Below are 21,043 nucleotides of genomic sequence, written 5' to 3' on the forward strand. Positions count from 1 at the left end.
TTTGTATTTTTATAAGTTTTGAACTTGAGTCTCTGAAAGCAAAAATACCAGTGCTTAGGAGCACTGATGAAATAAATTTTAAGATCGCTATAAATGGTAATCTGGTAAACTCTGAATAGATGTGAGGTTTTGTTATGCCGGAGAAGCAGCAAAAGTACCACTGGAAGAGAGAACTGTAAGCAGTTCTGTAGAACATCGTAACTGAAAGTGGTTGTTGCCCTCTCTCTGGTAGGTCATAATTAGTTTATAATTTTCAAGATTTCTGTAATTGTTTACACCATTTAAGTCTCCACTGCTGTTTGCTAAGAAAAAGGCCACATCAGCACTTGGTAATAAAAAATCTTGCAATACCTATTTTATAGATTACTGTTACTTCTAGTTGTCAGATATGTGATGTTAAAGTATTTGTGAAGACAGTAGAAAATGACAGGTGTATTAATGTGTTTAACTGCCAGCTACTGATAAAAATCTCTGTGTAAGAACTAGATATTATTGTTATTTATGAGAACTGGTTTTGTTTAATCTGGGAAATAAGCCACATTGTTATTTGGGTATTATTTTGTAAACCAATTCAGAAAATACCTAGTTTTAGTCACAATATACTACCTTCATGTTTTTTAACTGGAACACACTTTCCATTATTGTATATTAAAAACATTTCTCTCGAGAGCTATGTGCTTTCCGATCAAAATAACTACAGTCATTTAACTGCACCACAGATTTAATCAGTTCTTCTCAAAATCTCAGTGTAAAGTACCAAGGGTATTTGTGTGGTTCATGCTGATCTGTGGATACCAGAAATTGTTTCTGTAATAGCAATGAAGGTCATCACATCTTATTTTATGTTTGACAAATTACTATAAAACCTTAAAAAGCAAAAAAATCCTTACCCACTACTTCATTCTTTTCCAAATCAAGTGCTATTTTTATGGATTAGTCTAGTGAGGTTTGCAGATAGTTTTCAGGTTACCAAGTGCCAATTTCTTACCTGTGAGTGTCCATTACATTCCTTTTTTGATCAAGATTGGAGAAAGTCTCTAGGTTATTGATGAGTTTTATTTATCTATGAAGTGATACTAAATTGACTTAAAAATTCACTTATCTCTGCTGGGTTATATCTTATTAAAATATTTGTTGGGGTGGGTTTGATATGGTGAAGATGGTATCTATTTCTAGAATCAGAGAACAGATAATATTTGCAAGCAGGTTTTGACACTACATAAGCATTAAAAGTAAAAAAAAAAAAAAAGGTATACTCTTACCATGCAGGCTTTTCTGACTACATCTTTCTTAATCTGTTACCTATTAAAATCTCATTTCAAAATTGTTAAAAACCTGACAAGCACCAACTTCAGAGAATTTGTAAAGTATTTCAAATGTGATTTTAAAAACATAATGCTATCATAATAAAATAAACTCTAATCTTTGAAATCTAAAATAGGCATGTGTAATTTAACCTATCGCTATTGAGAGCAGACAAATCTATTTTAAGATACTTTGGTTTGACTGTATTTCTCCCCATATTAATGGAGAAAAGGTTTTTTATTTAGATTTTTTAAGATAGTTTCATTGTTGCTTTTCATTTTGTTAGATAGCTTTGTGGAATAGTTACAGGATTTTACAAAACCATCCGGTTTAAAAAAAAAAAAAAAGAAAAAAGCATGGGTTGGGTCTTGTGTCTGTGGCATGCATGCTTTCCCTTTTTTTATGTGGAACACTGGAAGAATGCTGTATTAACAAAAAACCCAGCTCTAGAGTTATGTGTTTCAGCCTTCAGAAAGATTTGGTGAAAAATTCAGTACCTTAAATATATGCTGTGTATATATTTGTGTGTGAAACAAATATCTTTGATCTAAAGCTTTCTGAGGAACAGAGCTGGTTAGTAGATTAGTCCTCTAAAATGTGGCATTTACTTGTTGTTTGAAGAAACCCATTTTCCAAATGTTAGGAAATTAATTTTGGCTGGAATTAAAATAGCAGGATTTTTTAGAAATTGGTGATCACAGCAGTAAAATTTGCTCGTTTTCTACTGTGACTTTATCGTGGATCAGTGACTCCATGTCATTGATTTCAGCCATTGACTCTCACCCACGAAGCAATAACAGACTTGGGACAAGGAGTTTGAGCGTGCCAGCTTTTTTGGACAGTGCTGCCTCGGACAGGACCTAGGCCTTGCACAGTGGGGAGATGAGTCCAATAGCTTATTTGCATTTGAATGAGTCCTTAAAGGGGGTGGGGAGGTGGTATCTGCTTTCTGATTGCTATCCACCATTATTTCTACATTCATTCTGCAAACAAAATCCTCATGCATGTCACATGTGGGGCTCAGGAGTGCTACAGTGAAGCCCTTTGCAGAGGTGACTCTTCAGCTTGGCAGGCTCATTGTGCTTGAGGTGCCAGCTTGGTTTTGCAGCCTTGTGTCAGGGGCAGTGAGAAGTGGGGAATTCTTTGCAGGGAGAGGGGCAAGGCAAGCAGCCCTGCTTCCCAGTCCTCGTCCTACTGCTGGTGTGACTGTGCATGCGCTGAAGCTGTAACGAGTCTCGGGAAGTCTGCAAAGGTTCAGCTTCCTCCCAGCACTCATGTGACACAATGAAGGCCCTAGAGCTGAGGAGTAGGAGGTTGACATGGAAGCTATAGAGTGTTTTAAAATTATTTTTCTCCTGGTCTTTGGACCTGTCTGACAATTACAAGGGAGTAATCACAATTACAGCCAGAGAACTGAGATGAAGTCAGCAAAATCGTGGTTTTGTTTATCTTTATCAATGTTCAGACTAGCCTTCAAGCTGCTTTCTTCCTGCTTCAGCTGCATTGTGCTGACCATGAAGACAGGAGTGCCTGTCACTCCTCCAGAAGTAGCCCAGACTCTGGTTCCTGTCCAGCCACATCTTCTTGCCTGGACTGCTCTCCAATTCCATGTCCATTTATAGATCCCAGGGACGCTCCCTTGTCCCAGTCTCACTGGGTGACCGAGGCTTGTTCCCACAGATGTATCTGGCACAGGAGCTTCTTTTGAGCTACCCTGTCCCATTTGCCCTGACCTAAAAAGCATTAATGCTAAAGAGCATTAAAACTGACAAGCCTTGTTTGGAAGACTGTCACACCATGCTACAGGCTCCTTGCTCGGGCCGGTTCTCCTATTAATGGCAGCTGGGTGGAGCATTAGCAGACCTGCAGGTTACCATCATTTGTCTTCTGAAGTGACCTAAATCAACTTAGTGATCTACCTATCTGGGACAAACACCCACACAGTTCCTTCCTCCTGCAGCATCTTTTGGTGCCCTCATTCCAGTGTAGATTACAAATACTTCTCCCAAGATGGTGTTCATTGCTCAATTCCTGTCACGCATTAACCATTATCTTTATGTATTATTGTGGATCACCTCTTAAGTTGGTTGACTTGGGGCAGGAAGAGGGGTTGGAAATTAGACAACATCCAGATGTATTTAAAGTAGAAGTCTCCTGGGGATGTAGAAGAGAGTTTTGGGAATACATTGTAGGTGTTCCTAAATGGCAGGTCAGCTGTTCTTACATCTGCTGTGTCCTTGCTCTGAAGTGATTAGCTCAGGACTTTTCTGATATAAAATACTTAAGTTTTGACCTCTGCATCTAGTCGCAGAGGTGCATCTGGATTAAAGGATGTGTCAACATGAATACAGGGATGTGTTTGTCAACCATCAGGTTATCTGGGCCCAAATCAGAGGCAAGAAGCCAGGACAGGACTGAAGCCAAATCCTACCCTCAGCTGGTTCTTAGTCATAAGCTGATGACTTTTGAGAAAGAAGCAGATGTGGGTTTGCATGTCTCCAAGGTTTAGGGGAAAAAACTGTTTCATTTACTGCCCTTTACTGTGGAAAAGTCTTCCTTGCTCATTCCTACTCTTTCCTCTTTCTAGCCCACGTGATCAAAGAAACAATGAACCCTTTTTTTTCTGCCCCCAACAAGGATTGTATGTTACTTCCGGCAATGCAGAGGAACTTGTGACTCACACAACTAAGCAGGACATTCAGAACTGACCCCCTGGTTCGCAGGCTGTGTGATTTTATTGTCCTTCCTGTTCCTATTGTTTCTACAGGTTCCCACAGCCAGCGTCACCATTGAAGGAGCTTCTGCCCTCAACCGTGTCCGCTGGGCCCAGGCTGGGAAGGAGGTAGCAGTCGGTGATTCAGAAGGCCGCATATGGATCTATGATGTTGGAGAGGTATTATTATTGGTTTGTGTTGTGTTTTTTTAAAAAGTTTGGGTCCTGGAGAATGCCACATTCAACTCTGAGAAAAGGTCATGTATCATAACATGTGAGTTAGGGCACCTCCACAGAATTAGCCAGATTTCTTTCATTAGAGTCCCTGTTGACTTTGGGTTGCCAGCAGTGTTTTAGTCTTAAAGCTACCTTCCAGAAGAGTTAACTAGTTAAAGTCTCATGAAAGAAGTCTTTTTTGAAAGTTTTTGGTGTTTTTAAAACTTTTTTTTTAATGATTCTGCGGGTACAGTTGAAAAAAGTTACAAAGGAATGTAAGGAGGAAAACAGGGGTGCAACAAGAAGCTGCCCTGTTCTAAAGCTGGTTCTGAAGGGTTCACCTTTTGTACTCCAGTATGTCTTACTTCATGACTGGCTTAATGCTGTAGATTTTTTGCAGCACGATGTGTACAGTTAGTACTGAATGATGCTGAGTATGTGCAAAAGAACTATCAGGAGGAAATTAGAGGTGTTATTGTGGAGGATGGTAGGTGCATGTGTGATAAAGAGTATGTAGGTGTTGAGAAATAGCAAGATGCGTATTCTGTGTCTTCAGGCTACTCTCAATCCATCCTGCTACATCTTAGAAAAAACATCTAAACTGCAGTGTGTTTGGCACTGATGGAATTTATCTCTGTTGATGAATATGCTATAAAGTGTTCTGTCGGCATTACAATCCTTTGGAACAGCTGAGGGTGAATCTCTGAGCAATCAGCTTTTATGTAGAGAATTTGTTTTCCGTCATTATCTGTGATAGGATACTGAGATATCCATCTCTACACAGTAGGAAAACATTATAGAATACATACAGAATTATCTGTAACTCTCGTAAAGTGATTTTATGGCCCATAGCAAAATTGCTTGTGCATGACTCATTTTTGGATTGCATTCACTTGTGGAGGAGCTGCCTTTCCTCACAAATATTTGCTGAAACTTCTTGCTGTATTGTTAGCATAATTTCTAAAGTGTCTAAGGTTACTGCATTCAGATTTCCCCTGTGACACTGGCAGGCCAGACTGTTTATTTATTTTTCAGTTTTGCATGACTGTTCCGAAAAGGTGGTTTTTCTGTCTTTCAAGTGATATAACAGACTATGAAAATGTCTTTGGTGACAGTGCAGTCTTACCTTGTGTGGGAGTCTAGACAGGTGGTAGAAGTGTCTCTTTTTGCGTATCACACACCAAATCTTTCATAGGATTGTTTATCCCTGCAAACTCACCCAGGAGAAAACAGATTTAGTGTTCTATGCAGAAAAAGTATTATTTAAGATTTTGTCCTTTCCTCTCTGTAATCAGACTTCAACTTGCAAAATGAGTCACCATGAAACACTCAGAGCCAAAAGACAAGCTTCTGTTAATGGAAAAGGAAAAAGAAAAGAGAGTTTTTCTACAGTATTTATTTGTGTGAGTCCAGATCAGTGATACATACAAGTGTTCTCCTTCAAGGATGCTGCATGCCCTGCCCATGCAGACCCCCAGTGTCTGCAGCACAGATCCATATACAGTTGCACAAACAGATGGATGCCCATCCACGTGGCTGCTGACAGGTCATGGGCCATTGCCACCCTTCCTCCTCTTCCATAATGAATGAAGAAGCTCATTGATTCATTGCCTGGTTCATTTTGGCAGTTATCAGTCTCTGCAGTAATTCCTGTACCAAATTTAGGAGAGGTGGTCTGGGCTGCAACAGCTTCAGATGCTACCAGAGCTTCTGTGTTGTTAGTGGAATTTTCTGTTTTAAAAAAGAAGGGTGCTCATAAGAGCCTGGAACTGAGGGCTTGTACAGTGAATAACAGCCTCTTCGGTCATTAACCCTCTGTGCCAGTTCATAAGAGCTCTCTGATGAGTTACCTTGTGCTTAGCTGTCCTCAGGCATGACACACAGGGGATTCACAGCCTGCACGTGCTTTTGGAAGGTGTCTCAAAAAATATGGCAGCCTTCAAGGCTCTGTACTTCAGCGTGCAGGCACCAGCCAGTTCCTTGGCTCAGCTGGAGTCCTCCTTTGTCATTTTTGTACGGGTGTGATTCTGGGATATGACAGGGCTGGTCTGACAGTTTAAAAGGGTCAGCCCTCCCACTGCCAGCCAGCTGTCCCTAGCCATGTCCCTCGCTGCCCCTTGTCTGTGCCAGTAGCAGTGCTTGTCACCACCCGCACTGTGGGGAGAGGGATAGATAAGCAGAGGAGCATTGACATATTCTTGTTTGTTGGTTTTGTTTTTCTGGGGGTATTTTTACTCCATGAACTGACTTGGTATGAAAGCAGATGAATGAGCACAAGGCTGGGGTCAAGGAGCTGGGAGCTGGACTGTACAGCACCTGGCAGCACCTTGCTTTGGTATTTGACCCAGCAATATTGCAAAGCCCAACACTAAGGTGCAACTGTTGACCTTTCAGCAATAGCACTCTACCCATCTGCTACAGCATCAGCTTCTGAAAAGGCCTCATCACTACAAGAACTCATCCCTGCCTGACTGATAACTCAGTAGCATGCACTTATTGGAAAGTGCATCTCTCTGATTTGGGAAGATGGGGGTGATTACTCACGTTAGAAAGTCAGCAGGCCACTTTACAGAGACCCTAAATACACTCGCTAAAAAACATTAATGCTCCACTTATAATGCACCATTTAAAAACCTTTGTTTTCTCATGACTGTTCCAAATACCTCTTTAGATCAGCTGTAAGTACATAAAACATTGGTTCCATCAGCAAAAGTTACTGTATTTGTATTATAGTAAAGCACAGTGTCTTTGAATATTGTATAAGCAATTTTTCTTACCTGTTTGAAGAGACAACATTGGCTTCATCCTGGCTCAAGCCAGGACATCCATTAATTTTGATCAGAGCAGAAAATATCAGGATATCAAATAATTAAGGAAAATAATTAAGTGATAGGAACTTTTACTTTGGTAGGTTCATCACAGTTTTAAAGTACTATTCTAGAGAGCAGTAAATTTTACTGTTGCTGTTAACCCATACGGTATAAAGAGAAAACATTATATGGCCTAAGGGAAAATGTAAGACCTAACCTTACATCCTTTGTGAAGGCAAGGGGTATGAGATCAGGGCTGCTTTGCTTGTGTAAGACTTTAGGATTTGGCCCTTTTTGATGTTATCCAGTCATAGTCTTTATCATGCAGGAAGTGGCAGAAACATGAAGAATGTGGCATGATCCATGACCAGGGAGTTTAAAATAATGGTGGCATTTTCAGTTAGTCTATATAATGTTATCTCCTTAGAGTATGTACTTTTAGTTGTTTGATTTCAGCATCATGTCTGAAAATAACCGAACAAATTTATTTTCACAGTGTGGGGTCTATTTTCTACTCCACGCATGTGCTTTATGCCCATTAGCATTAATGGGAGTTACACACACACTTCCAGGGGAGAGGAGACTTAAATAGTCTATATAGATGTTCTCTTGTGGATCAGTAACCACTGATTAAAAGAATGTGAATTATAAAATGAAATAAAAACCCAGACAGGCAAAAATCTTGATTATTTCACTGTGATTGGATCTTAAACCTATATAACTTAACCAGATAGTATAACCTGTCATTGTAAATACACTTTACTCTCTGTAATATGTGAATATTCAAAACTTTGCTGGTCTAGTAGTTGAGTTATTATTGCGATTGTATGTATAATGTGTTTTATCATCTGTGGTCTTATGGTATATTTACTGGTCAACAAGATTTCTGTATGGTAGAAGTTTATTTTAACAGAACATGGACCACTGGCTATAGATTTATTCACATGTCCAGATGATTGATAGTTAGACCTAACTGCATGTCTCTTTTGCAGATACATTTTCTAGAAAGCTTGGTCCCATTGTGCATGCTTCAGTGATGTGACATGGCCGCTGCTGTCCTAAATATTCTGTAACAACCATGTTAGTTACTTCCCTGGCTTACTGAGAATGTTCTTTGGACCTTTAGTTGTGAAAGAAGTAGCTTCTTATCCACCTTCCATTATTTCTTTCTGGTTTTACCATTAATCTCTTCCAGGTCATATTCTACTTGTATTTTGAATAAATAGATAGAAACTCTAAATCAATTACTTATTATTTGATTTTAATAAAATATAAAGTAAGTTTCAAGCACGGGATTGAAGAATTTGAAACTGTAATCAATCTACACTATTTTGCTAAACTAGTTACAGGACAAACTATCATTTCTTTTTGGTGGTCCTTCAGACAGTTGATTCTAGAAATACTTTCAAAAGATGACTAGTATGACAGATGGAACTGGAGAAAAGTAAGAAAAAGTCTTTCCCTAGACTGTGAAAGAAAGCTGGCACTGCCAAAGAAAGCAGTTGCCTGGGATTCATCAGTCAGTTATTACTTCTGTCCTCATGTCTTTGCAGTGAAATCAGAATCATATTGATGTTTATTAATTTACTTAGGTTTCAGCATTCATATCACCCTAAGCTCTTTTAGGGCTGCTGTGTGAGGTTGTTTGTGTACTTCCCCATTTGCTCCATGAGGGGTGTTAGTCCCTTATCTAATTTTGAAGTACATGACCAGTGAGGGAGGAGCTGGCAACTGTTGAAGTGATACAGTAAGGAGTATCCCACTGGTGCCTATAAAATAATTTTCTTTGATTTCTGCAGTCTTTAACAGCAGCTCTGAGATTCTTAGGGTTCTAGACAGACAGAAATGCATAATTGTGACCAACTCTCACATTTCAGCATGGTTATTAAGTCACATTTTTCTGGGTAGAATGGGGAGGGGTTGCTACTTTGTTCTTCTGTCTTGAGATCCCTGTGAATCGCTGTAGTTTTCATACAGAAAATATATCCAGCATCTCATTCATGCAGTTAAAAACTGCTGTAGCCCAGAGAGAGAAATATGAAACTAGGTTTTGTTTCATGTAGTTATCCAGGTAGATTTTCCGGTAGGTTTACTTTTGCCATCATAAAGCTCCTGTAGAGCATATATGGAGTTAGGAAATGTTTTTGCTGCAAAAGCAGAGTTGAGACTCACCATAAAAGATTTTCTTTTAAAATCTGTGTTGAGTTACAAGTATTGGAACACAGATAAATGGCTCACACACATACTGCGAAGGCCAATTAGAGCAGTAATAGTGGGTTGTGCTTACAACCAAGTTTTTTTCAAAATTGTTCAAAGATCAAGTAAGATACAGTAGTTACAACAATGCACACAATCAGGGCGTAAAGGATAATTAAATGGATTGTGAGGCAGTGCCTGAATCTCACCATTGATATTTTTGCTAGGGAGGTTGGAACGCTGGCCTTGGAGAATTTTAAAAGCATGTTTTAACAAAGCAAATCTCTTACAAGTTGCTGGAAAATGTAAGGAGCTGTGGTTTTGATTTCTTTTCCCTCCGCCCCCAGTTTTATAATGTTGAGTCTTGGGAGACTTTTTAAACTGGAAGTTCTTACAGGTGACAAAAAAACAAAAAATAGAATGAGACCACGAGGAACACAAGCTTTTTACTTGAAAAATATCTGAAATATTGAACAGAACAAGCTCTTCGTCCCTTGTAGTTTGAATTTTGACTGATACAGCCAGTATTCACAAAGGGATTTTTGAAGTAGGTTAAATAAGAGGTCCCTAATGAAAAAAAGGCACTAGTTTGAAATCAGTCACTTTAATTACTGTGTTTTATGAAGGCCATTACCCATTGCTGATTACTAGGGTGATAAAATCTTTAAGCTTTGGTAGCCTCCATAGGGGGTGAGCCGATCTAAGTAGAGCAAAGTCCAGTCATTATCACCCTAAATACTTGTGTTTCTCATTACAATATTCATTACTTTAGGTTACTGTGAATGCTTTGAGGTCTTTATGTAAGCACTGGTTTACTCTTCTGTAGAAAAACAATGTTGTTATGTTGATCAGTTCAAACCAAGCATTTATATACTTCTACAGTTTCAAGGGAGGCTTGGCTACATCCAGACACAGGAATGCATACGTTTCTGCCTTTGAGTAGCTCTATACACTCCTATTCATGGCTGTGTGCTTCTCGGTGCAGTCATACTAGACTGATAAGAAGTGGAAAAGGATATGAGTTACCTTGTTCTTTCAATCTGTTTTGGTACTTAAATAAGCTGGAATGGAGCCTTGTGTTCCTAATAACAGTCTTTATTAGGAAGTACTTTTCAAGAGGGAAAACTGAGCCATGATCAAACTAATCTGGCTTACCCAAGGCTGGTTGCTGAGGGTTGGAGCTGTTTATCTCCAGTGCCAGTCTAGGGCCATGTGCTTCCCTTTCCCTGCTGCCTCTTGCACATCATGCACCATCACTGCCTCTCTGCCCTTCTCAGTCAGCTTCATCACAACCTTCTGACTTAGAAAGCAGCTTTATAAAACTGATGCTATTTAAAAGATGACTTGAAAATCAAATCATGTCTTGTCTTGTCTTCTTTAAAAATGTGTATTTTTTAAAAACACTTGAAATGTGTCAGGGAGATATGTAGGTCTGGGCTACTTGGAGAGGCTAGTAGTCTGTGGAAAGAGACTGAAGAACTTGGTGTCACTAGTCAAGGAAGTCTTAGCCAGGTGGCAGTATAGATGATTCATGTACTTACAGAGATAGGAGTGATTGGGGCCAGAAAGGGAGAACTAGTGAAGCTGAGGATGTGCTGCTACCAGAGCATGTGGCTACAAGTTGGCCATGTATTCAAGTCAGAAATTAGAAGAATATTTTTAATTACCAGAAGGATGAAGTTCCAGAGCAGGTAAGGACAGTGGTGCAAACAGCCTGTTGAGTGGAGCCTGTCAACAGGATTTTGTGACAAGCTTGTGTGTGATACAGCAGTGAGTTGCACCTGGTGTACAGGGCCTTTTTACTGCCTGTGATATGTAGGCTTGTTCTTGGTAATGACAGGGTTTCTCCTGTTTCACTCTGTATGTAAATGAACGTGAAATTCCATTTCTGTTTTACTACCATAATATTACTTGTTAAAACTAGAGGAGGAAGTACCAGATTCTTAATGAAGATACACATTCTCTCATTTGTGGATTAGACAGTGGAATTAAATGGGCATTAGTGAAACAGTCAGAAAAGGGGGAGTGGGAGGGGCAAATAGTCATCCAAAAATCTCATTTGATTCTTTGCCCTTACCTTCCAGTTGCCTATGATGAAATATTTCAGTATTTCTCCAGAGAAAGCTTGCTCGCTCCCTGGAGAGCTATGTGAGTTTCCAATGTGATACAAATATCTTCTATATGAAGTCCTCAACTCCTTGTCATATGAAATAAAAAGCTTAAGAAAACTAGTCAACCAAACAACAAAAATCTGTCTCCAGTCCCTTTTCTTAATTTGCACACTACTTTTAAAGCTGACGTACGTTTCCTTTTCCCTTGGAAAAGCCCAGATCCTCCCCCTGCAGAGAGGATCAGAGAGAACAAGCCACATGTGACATGAGTTAATCATGTAGCTTAATGCACCATTAGAAGGCACTCAGATAATGAAGTGATGAGAGCAGCAGAAGAGAAACTGTAAGAGATTTTTGCACTCTTTCTGCACAGTATAGCCTGCAGGAGGGGGAGAAGGGAGAGTTGCATGTGACAGTCTTCCTGCTGGCATTTACCTGGTGAGCTGGGTAACACTCTAAAGGGCAAGGAGAAAGGCAGGCTCCAGACTGGACATACCAGTCTGTTCTCTGTATGTTTAGCACGTTAGCACTACCTGTGGCTTCACCGCTAGCTCCTCAGGAACTGCTTCTCCTGAAAACCTTTCAAGAAGCTTGATGAAAAAGATAATCTGAGTCTTGGCTTTCCATGATAGTTGTAGATGTGACAGTGCCTTGGCTGGTCTGCCCCACACTGACCCTGTTTTCTGGAACCCTGGTTGGGGACACAGCGGAAGTCAATGCATATGTTAGTAGTGTCACAGGGTATGTATTTAAAATATCTAGTTAGCTCGTTGGGTGAGATTTCCACTGAAAGTTGACCTCTTTTCTGATGTAAGAAGAAGGGTTACTGAAAAATGTTAATGGCTTTGAGTAATAGAGGGTATGGAAAGGGAAAGTACCAAACACAAAACTTAGTTTAAGTTCAGTTTTTGTGCAACTATATGCAAATTTCATTGAAATTCATGTGTTACCATTGTGGTGTGAAAACACTTCTTAAACAAGAGCTGCTTTGTATAATTAATCCTCATTATGCTTCTGTGGCTCCAGCCTGTCACATCCACTAGCACTTTTCGTTTTGAGAATCCTTAACTACATTTTCAATCTTTGTTATGGTTTGCAAAATGGTCAGTACTTTAAACATGAAAAAATATTTAATTTGGGACTTGGAAAGTAATGGTTAAACCTAAAATACCAACTGAGGAAAAGTCTGGGCCTTAAGACATCCATTTCAGTGGCTAAAATGGCATATTCCACATTTAATTTAAATGCAAAAATGTATCCTCCAGTGTCTAGAGTGATGGAAAAGTTTATGTATGAAATGAAAAAAAAAACAAAAAACAAAAAACAACAAACTCCCTTGCTATTTTTCATGGATGAGCTTCTGCAGATAATGGAATGTATGCAAAATCTCAGGGAAGGCCGCAACTCTCCTGCAAACCAAAATCTTTGAGCAGTTCATAAGCTGCTTTTGGTGAGAGTTCATTTGCCAGCTGAGAGGCAGAATGCTGTGGCAGAAGTCCTTTACAGTTCCTGTTCTGCCAGATTTCCTGGCATGAATCATGGCACGGACGTGGCCAACTTGGTTTGGAAAGGCAGCAAGCTGAGCTGAAGACACCATGATTTATGTCTTCCCTGAGGCAATAGTCCTTCACTCAGCTGAAGTTCCAGGGGAGCACCTTTGCCAGTGCAGCTACCCCACAGGCTGAAGCTGTAGTATTTCAAGTTAAAATGACGAGACAGTTCTTCCAATCAGTGTAGCTGTCAGTAGACAATAAATAAATAAATAAACAAATAAGATTTTGGAAAGATCAGTAAAGCTCCTTAACTTCTAGTTTTGGTCCATTTGGTACTTTTTAGGCTTTTTAATACAATGATGAGAACTGATAACATAATTTAGTAGCGGAGGAGTTCTCCTGATCCCTTAGCTCCAAGCGTTACATTTCCTGAAACCCATGCAAAAAATTACAGGAATTTTCAATGACTTTGAGAAGTGGCAGACAAAGCAGGACTGAGATTCCCATGGGAGAGAAATGGCAGGCAGCATGCCTCTCTGTTTTTTTTTTAAATCAACCTGTAAGTTGAGGGCATCGCAAAAGTGGTGGAAAGGTACAAACTGCAAGAACTTTGCTTCTTCAGGGCACCACTGCTTTTGAAGGAAAATTGTTAATTTTTCTGAAGCATGGCAGATGCTCTTTCTGCTCCCATAGCTGATTAATTATATTAAATCTCTTTTATTTCCAAGGACTTAAACAGGCCAATAGTCTCTGCCATTGAAATTATCACTTGAGGAGATCCATAGGAGAGGATCCCCACAATGTGATTGGTGAAAGCTCTCTGATGTGCTCTAGAACAGGCTATAAGCTTATAGCTTAAGGTTTGTATTTGAAAAAGAATGGGAGATCTAAGGAAACAAAAGTAATCTAAATTTGAACTTGCAGTAATCCTTTTCAGTATGACTGGTGATTACTCAATATTTTATCTTTTGTAATCAATGTCAAGTGCAGCATTTTGGTACATTAATTGAGGGAAGCATAATGTGATAGCTTGGACATCCTTCTTTCTGGTTAATTCAGGAGAGCCTGAGCCAACTCTGATATTGTAGGTGGAACTGTACAAATGTCTACAATTTGGGATCCTTTCCACTTCCTTGTTTGCTTTTCCGTATGCCCTGTCAAGTTTTAATCCTTCAGGCTGAAGTTTTCCATAATTGGTGTTTGCTTCCAGCACAGGTTTTGTTGTTTCTTACTGTTTTCTTTTTTTTTTTAAGATTAAAGACAGCATCACAACGCAAAATTAATAACATGCTCAAATTGAGGGAGTTAGCCTTAACTCTGACATTTCCTATCTTTGAAGTGTTACAGTCTGCAGTCTTAATGTTCTGTTAACATGCATTTGTGTGTCATGCATGTATAATTTATGGGCTACATTTTAGTCTGTTCTCCTGTTGGACTGGCATTGAGATGACTGCTGCAGACAAAGAGGGCTAAGTTTAGAAAAGGATTAATGGGTATTCAAATCCTTGAGTTCCTATGTAGGCCCTTTTATACTGTGTGCCTTTGCACATTACATATAAATTATTAAAATAACACCATTGTTTGCTTGGTATTCAAAACATAATTTACCATCAGCTATGCAACAATTCAGTAGCCACTGTTCTCCCTAGGAGAAAAAGTCAAAGTTTGCTGAAAACAGATTCAGTTTCTGTTTGAGATTAAGTTGGTTTTTTTTTGGTCATATAAGCTAATATTTTGTCTTCTTTTTACTATGGCAGCACTAGTTAAATCAGACCCTGCTGGTGAATTGCAAAGAAATAAATCACAACAGACATTAATCTAGATGAGGGCTAAGTAATTAACTTCATAGAAGGGTGGTGTATACTGTGTCTGTGACACTAGACTGACTGCTGTGCATAGAGTAAATGCAGTATTTAGGCTGCCCATGGTATTTCACCCCTTCAATTAAGTAAACAAATATATATAGAGCTACTCTGGAGTGTATCCTTTGTGGTCTAAACACTGTATCTTATTAAAATCATCTGCATGCAGTATGTGGGGTTTGAGTTCCTGCCAGTGGTTTCATCCATTGTTAACAGTGATGCTCGGCTCTCCCAAGAGTTAAATACAGTGGTACTGCAGTTATGTAAAAAGGGTGCTCTTGGTTACTTTGGTGGCCATTTTGCTGCATATTACCTCCCACTTTGTTTCCATCCATGTGTGTGGCACAGGGTGTTGCCTGGAAAAATATAGGGTTTTTCAGGAAAAAAAAAAATCCATATAGGTTGAGCAAAATATCAAAGGCAGTCTGTAATTGATTCTGGGGGGCAAGAACAGGGCCAGAATAGGTGCATGCCTGCCTTCTCCATTTGTGTGTATCAAGATGTTTAATATTTACATTTACATATCTGTTTTTACTTCAGTGATAATGATAAAACAGCTGTTGAACTCTGGAAGGTAGGATCAGTTGCTTAAAACAGAACTATGATTCTTGTTTTTCATTTGTAAGTATTACGATCCTCATTCTGCAAGTGCCTTCTCTTCCCCGGAAAATTAGAGGCATCATCTCTTCTACTTTTTAGAAAACATCAAGCTGAAGTAGTTGCATTTTATAATCTTTAAAAATATTTTTACCAACCATGTCATAACTGCATTCAGATGTTAATCCATTGCACAAAGTGTTTGCAGCGGATTTCTTTTCAATGCAGCACTTGATTTTAGAGTGTGATATGGACAATATAAGTTGACAAAAACTCTGCTTAAAGAAAATAACTAAAATGATATTTGCCTGAAGCTACGTTTATTTGATGATGCTATTAAAATTGAAATAATATAATCATGGTAATAAACCACACACTCAAATAACTTAGTGTGAGATTTTAGTCATTAAAGTTACTTTACCAGACTTGCTGTTTTCCACAAAGTCAAATGAATCTGAATATTTTCTAATCTTTAATTAGGTGTCTCTTCAAGGAGCGTTTAACTTGCCCTTCTCAAAAGTTATAATAGCAACAGGGTATTTTAGAGGTGAGAGAAACATTAATTTTCATATGTTTTTTTATTTTCCCTGCTGCACATGAGATTTTTTTCTGCAAAGATGGCTGTGTCGAAGTGGAGGTAAATAAACAGGATTGTCTAAAATAAGATCAGACTTTCGCTCCAAACAGCAAAAAAACCGAAATGCAACTAATAAAAGATGCATGTAGATCAGAAAGTTTCTGATTTCTAGGAGCATGGTGACCAGCTATAGAAACCCATCAAGGTTTTCTGTATACAAAAGTAAGAAAGCATTGTACTTCTACAAAAGGTGTTTGAATGGGTCACAGATTTTTGACTGGGGAACCACTATCACCCTTGGAGTGTATCTTGGACCACCGTGCAGGCTGGTCTGTGAACGTGTAATTGAAAACAGTGTGTGGCAGGATGGTTGCATGGGCCAGCTGCAGACCACATACTTTGGCAGATCGTTCCAAGCTGTGGTGTGACGGTTCATTTTCAGATTCTCCTTTTCCACCTGCCTCCACGAGACGTGTGAGTTAGAACCGATTATAGACCGTTCTGGTTGGAAAAATTCGCCCCTTCAGAACAACCCTTCAGTTAGAGACAAAGCTGAGGAAGTTCTTTCCATGGCTATTTTTGCTTTGAGGCATATGAACTCTTGGTGAAGATGAAAAAAAAAAAAAGAAAAAAGAAATTATTATCAACCTGGTGATTGGAATTGATCGACGTTTTCACCAGTGATCAGTGCTGAAGGTTTTGAATCCCCATCTCAGCAATGGGTGGATTGACACATGAGATATAGTCATTAAGTTGAAACAGAGTGGGTTGAACATGGACAACTGTGCTCCCTTTCAGCCTGTGGGACACTGGTTCCTCCCAAGTGGAGGCTGCTGCGGAAATTGCATTTTTTGTCCTTCTCGGCAGAGTCCCCAGCTTTCAGAGGAGAGTTGTGCTGGACAAGAGTGTGGAGGGATAAAGGCAGGAAGAGTTTGTCTGCTCCCATCCCAAAGATTTACAGGCTTCAGGGAAGGCAAGGAGCCAGGAATAAAGTGAAATATCCTCAGTGAATAATTCAGTTGTTGGAAAGTGTTTTTTTGGGGAAACTGAAGCTATACAGAGATTTGGACAAATTGAGCTGAAACACTCTCAGCCATAAAAAAGATGGATAGGAGGGGAATATAGAAAAATCTTGAAGTATATTGTAATATCTTATTTCCACCTTCTGGATAGGTTCCTGTAAAAGGCTAATTCAAAGGTTTTTTTAAAAATCAAGATTATTCCTTTTTCTTCTTTTTTTTTTTTTTTTAAATAGTCCTAACTTAAATAAGCAAATGTTACTAGCAGGTGTTAAATTATCCGAAAATGAGAATAAATGTATTTTGATTTATGTCTTCAGGCACTGTTTGGTTTTTTTGTTGCTTTTCTGCTTGCTTGGGGAGCCCACCATTAGCTGTCACAAATGGCAGCATTGGAAGTTGTCTGGCCAGAGCAGCTCCTTTTCCTGCAGTTTTAAGAGTAGTAGTGTTCAGTGAAGTAGCTGATATCCTAGTTTCTGGGAAAACATGGCAAATACAGTTTGTGTGATCTCTGGTGTGTGGATTGGATGCTCTGCACACAGAGGAAATCTCTGCCTTGACGAGAAGATGGAGGAAGCTGTTACTGGGGAAGCACATTCATGGAGCTCCCTGTAGTGAGCTGGCCTGGTGAGCCTTGGCAGGAGAGGGCTCTGCTTCTTTCTTAGCAGATGCTCATAAACCATCTCCTTTGATCATCACTGGCATGGAGGGGACCATGTGTTTGTTCTTCAGGGCTGGAAAGCCAGCAGATAAGGGAAAGGCTTGGCTAGAGTGATCACCCAGGAAACAGAAGCTTCAGAAAGTTCAAAAATCCAAGGGCTCTGTGGTGTCACTGGGAGATACGGTTTTGTTGTGCGTGGGATAAACCACATACAGCTGTGACACACTGGGAAGGCAAAGCCAGGTGCTCAGTAGGAAGAGCCTGGCTGTTCTTTCCTTTGAGTCTGCTCATTTTTTCTTTTACCTCCAGTGGACAGTAGGGACAAATTAGAAAAATCTTACCTTGAACCTTTACAGGCCTTTTAAGGTCAAAGTCTGCTGTAACCCCATGAGTCTGAACAATGAACGGAGGGATGTACTGTGGTTAACCTGTCTGGCACAGGTAGTCAGATCCCTTCTGTCCAAATCTAGGTGTTCTGTAGATTCTCTCTGGTCTTGAAAGCACAGCTCAAGACATTATCACCCAAAAAAGAAGAGAGTGAGAATGGTAATAGAGACAAGGGGCTTCTAGTTGGCCAGGATCCAGCTACCTGTAATAGATGGAAAGGAGAAGAGCAAGAGGACAGGGAGATCTCAGCTCCTTATTTATAATCCTTTTGCTATTGCATCCCATCATCTCACTTTCCCTTCTGTTTTTCATTTTGTCCTACCAAGAGTTGACTTCCTTTGGTATATATCTGTATGGTGGACTGGGGGAACACAGGCTAGGAAAGATTCACATAGGGATAATGTTACTTACGGATATAAAGATAATCTGGTAACTGTAACACCTCACAGGAATAGGCAGAAATCTATTTAGTGTTACTATCTGGAGGCCATCCCTGGGTTTGCTGAAATTACCAATCCACCTCCCTTGTGCTTAATATTAATCGTGACTGCTGCATAGAGGCCCTCAGGTGCAGCACACAGCCAGTCCCAGCTGGAGGGCTCAGCTGAACTCACTGTGCATGGGGGGCTCTGAAGGCTGCTGGCTGGGGGCTGCTGCCCAGGGACCTGCTTTCCTTCTCCAGCCACGTTACTTGTGCTGCACTGTTCAGGCAGGAGGAGCATGCGGAAGGGTTTTCTTTCATTATCTAAAATGTACTTCTCTAAAATCGTAGTAAGGGAGCTGCTGGAAGAACTCTGAGCATTTTCATCCCGTAAATCAGTTTTTTAATATTAGCAAGAAAATTAGTTTGTGAACTAGTTTAAATGATAAAATCTTAAATGTGTCTGGTATGTAGTTTGTTACATATCTGTTACTTTTCATGTGTTATTGATCCAGTAAGAAGTTACAGATACTCATAGATACTGAGTGTTTTTGGAAGAATATTTTATGGAAGTGAATTGGGGAAGGAGATCTAAAAAGTTGCTAGTCATATAAAGAAAACTTTGATATTTTAATTTATTTTTTTTAAATGAGAGACCCCGCTTGTCCTGAGTTAAATATCTTCATCCAAGTAAAAATGGGTCACCATACTAATGTCTTGAGAAGATGTTTTCCTGTACTAAATTTTCACTCCTGTAACCAGCTGAGCACATGCAACTTCTCAAGCAGAAGCAGGTTTATTGGAATGCATAAACTTGCAGTCACACTTGCAGGTCAGTAGCCTTGCAGGCTGAACTTTTTGGTAGTTTAAAAGCCAGACAGATGACAAAAGTTGACACTCCCTGATATCAAAACTGGAACAATAATGGATTTGATGGGTGGACCACTCGTTGGGTAAAGGAGTGGCTCAAAGAGTGGTGATCAACAGCTTGATGTTCAGATGGAGACCTGTGATGAGGGATGTTCCCCAAGGGTTGGTACTTGGACCATTGCTATTTAGCATCTTTGTCAGTGACATGGAGAGCAGGATCGAGTGCACCCTCAGCAGGTTTGCTTATGATACCAAGGTGTGTGATGAGATTGACATGCTGGATGGAAGGGGTGCCATCCAGAGGGACCTTGACAGGCTTGAGAAGTGTGCTTGTGCAAACTGCATGAAATTCAACCAGGCCAAGTGAAAGGTCCTGGGCCTGGGCAATCCCAAGCACAAATACAGGCTGGGTGGAGAATGGGTTGAAAACAGTCTGGAGGAGAAGGACTTGGGGGTGATGGTGGACAAGAAGCTCAACATGAGCCATCAAAGTGCACTTGCAGCCCAGAAAGCCAACTTGGCCTGCATGAAGGTAAGCATGGTCAGCAGGTCAAGGGAGGTGATTCTTCCCCTTTACTTGGCTCTCGTGAGACTGCACCTGTAGTACTGTGTCCAGTTCTGGAGCCCCCAGTGTAAGAAGGACATGGAGCTCCTGGAGAAAGTCCAGAGGAGGGCCAAGAAGGGGATCTGAGGGCTGGAGCACCTCTCTTATGAAGACAGGCTTAGAGAGTTGGGGCTGTTCAGGCTGGAGAAGAGAAGGCTCCAGGGAGACCTTACAGTGGCCTATGGGCTGTAGGATGAAGGGGCCTACAGGAAAGCTGGGGAGGGACTTTTTACAAGGTCATGTAGTGAGAGGACAAGGGGTAATGGATTAAAACCAGGAGAGGGGAGATTTAGGTTAGACATTAGGAGGAAGTTCTTTAGTGTGAGGGTGGTGAGACACTGGAACAGGTTGCCCAGGAAGGTTTTTGATGCCACCTCCCTGAAAGTGTTCAAGGGCAGGTTGCATGTAGCTCTGGGCAACCGGGTCTAGTGGGAGATGTCACTGCCCATGCAGGGGGTTTGAAACTAGATGGTATTTAAGGTCCTTTCCAACTCAAACCATTCTATAATTCTGTGAAAAATGCCCCTCTTCCAACAGCTTAACAGACAAAGTTTGGCTAAAGTCACCACCTTGCTTTGATAATACGGGTTTTCCTCATTAGAATGACTATCTGACAGAACCTACATGTACCATGGTATTAAGTTAAAGCAGTGTGAGTAATTCAGTCAATTAATTAGGTGCGGGTAGTACTTACCTTCTGTTGTGAAGGTATCAAAGGAGAGCACTTAATAGCATTTATTTTCTTGTTGTCCTCCATACCATAGTGTCACTCAAATAAACTTCTGACCCAAATGTTAATATAAGTTATTGTATTAAGTTATTATGCTTTGGTGAACGTTTCTATCCTGTGTCGACATCACGACTGTTGGGATTCAACACCTGCTGCTTTGTAGTTAACTGGAACTGGACATTAAAATGCAAAAATGCCAAGTTTTGGTGAGTGAGGAACACGCAAATAGCTCTAAACCTCAGCTCTTCTGCAAACTGTCTCCTCATTTCTTCCCCCTCTGGTATTTGTAAAAAAATCTTGTGCAGAGAAGCTGAGAGGGAGATTTTACAGAAAGACCCAGGCCTCCAGCACTTGCAGGTGTCAGTGTGCCCAGCTGAAGGAACTTGAATGGAAAATGACTGGAAGGGGAACATTGATTCAGACAATTAGGAGTATCCTGACTCCAAACAGGAGTTTGTGAATACTTTTGGT

General features: G+C 40.2%; 1 protein-coding gene across 7 annotated transcripts in view; it reads left to right on the top strand.

The window, feature by feature from the left end:
- The window catches only part of DYNC1I1 (dynein cytoplasmic 1 intermediate chain 1), a 189,215-nt gene that overhangs the window by 164,288 nt on the left and 3,884 nt on the right, over positions 1–21,043 (top strand). For all 7 annotated transcript variants that reach the window (XM_051610895.1, XM_051610898.1, XM_051610900.1 and 4 more), the window contains one exon: positions 4,073–4,198. In XM_051610895.1, the coding sequence (XP_051466855.1) occupies positions 4,073–4,198 (126 nt within the window). The remainder of the gene's footprint in view (positions 1–4,072; positions 4,199–21,043) is intronic.

Source organism: Apus apus, chromosome 2, assembly GCF_020740795.1.
Source record: "Apus apus isolate bApuApu2 chromosome 2, bApuApu2.pri.cur, whole genome shotgun sequence".
Lineage (NCBI taxonomy): Eukaryota > Metazoa > Chordata > Aves > Apodiformes > Apodidae > Apus > Apus apus.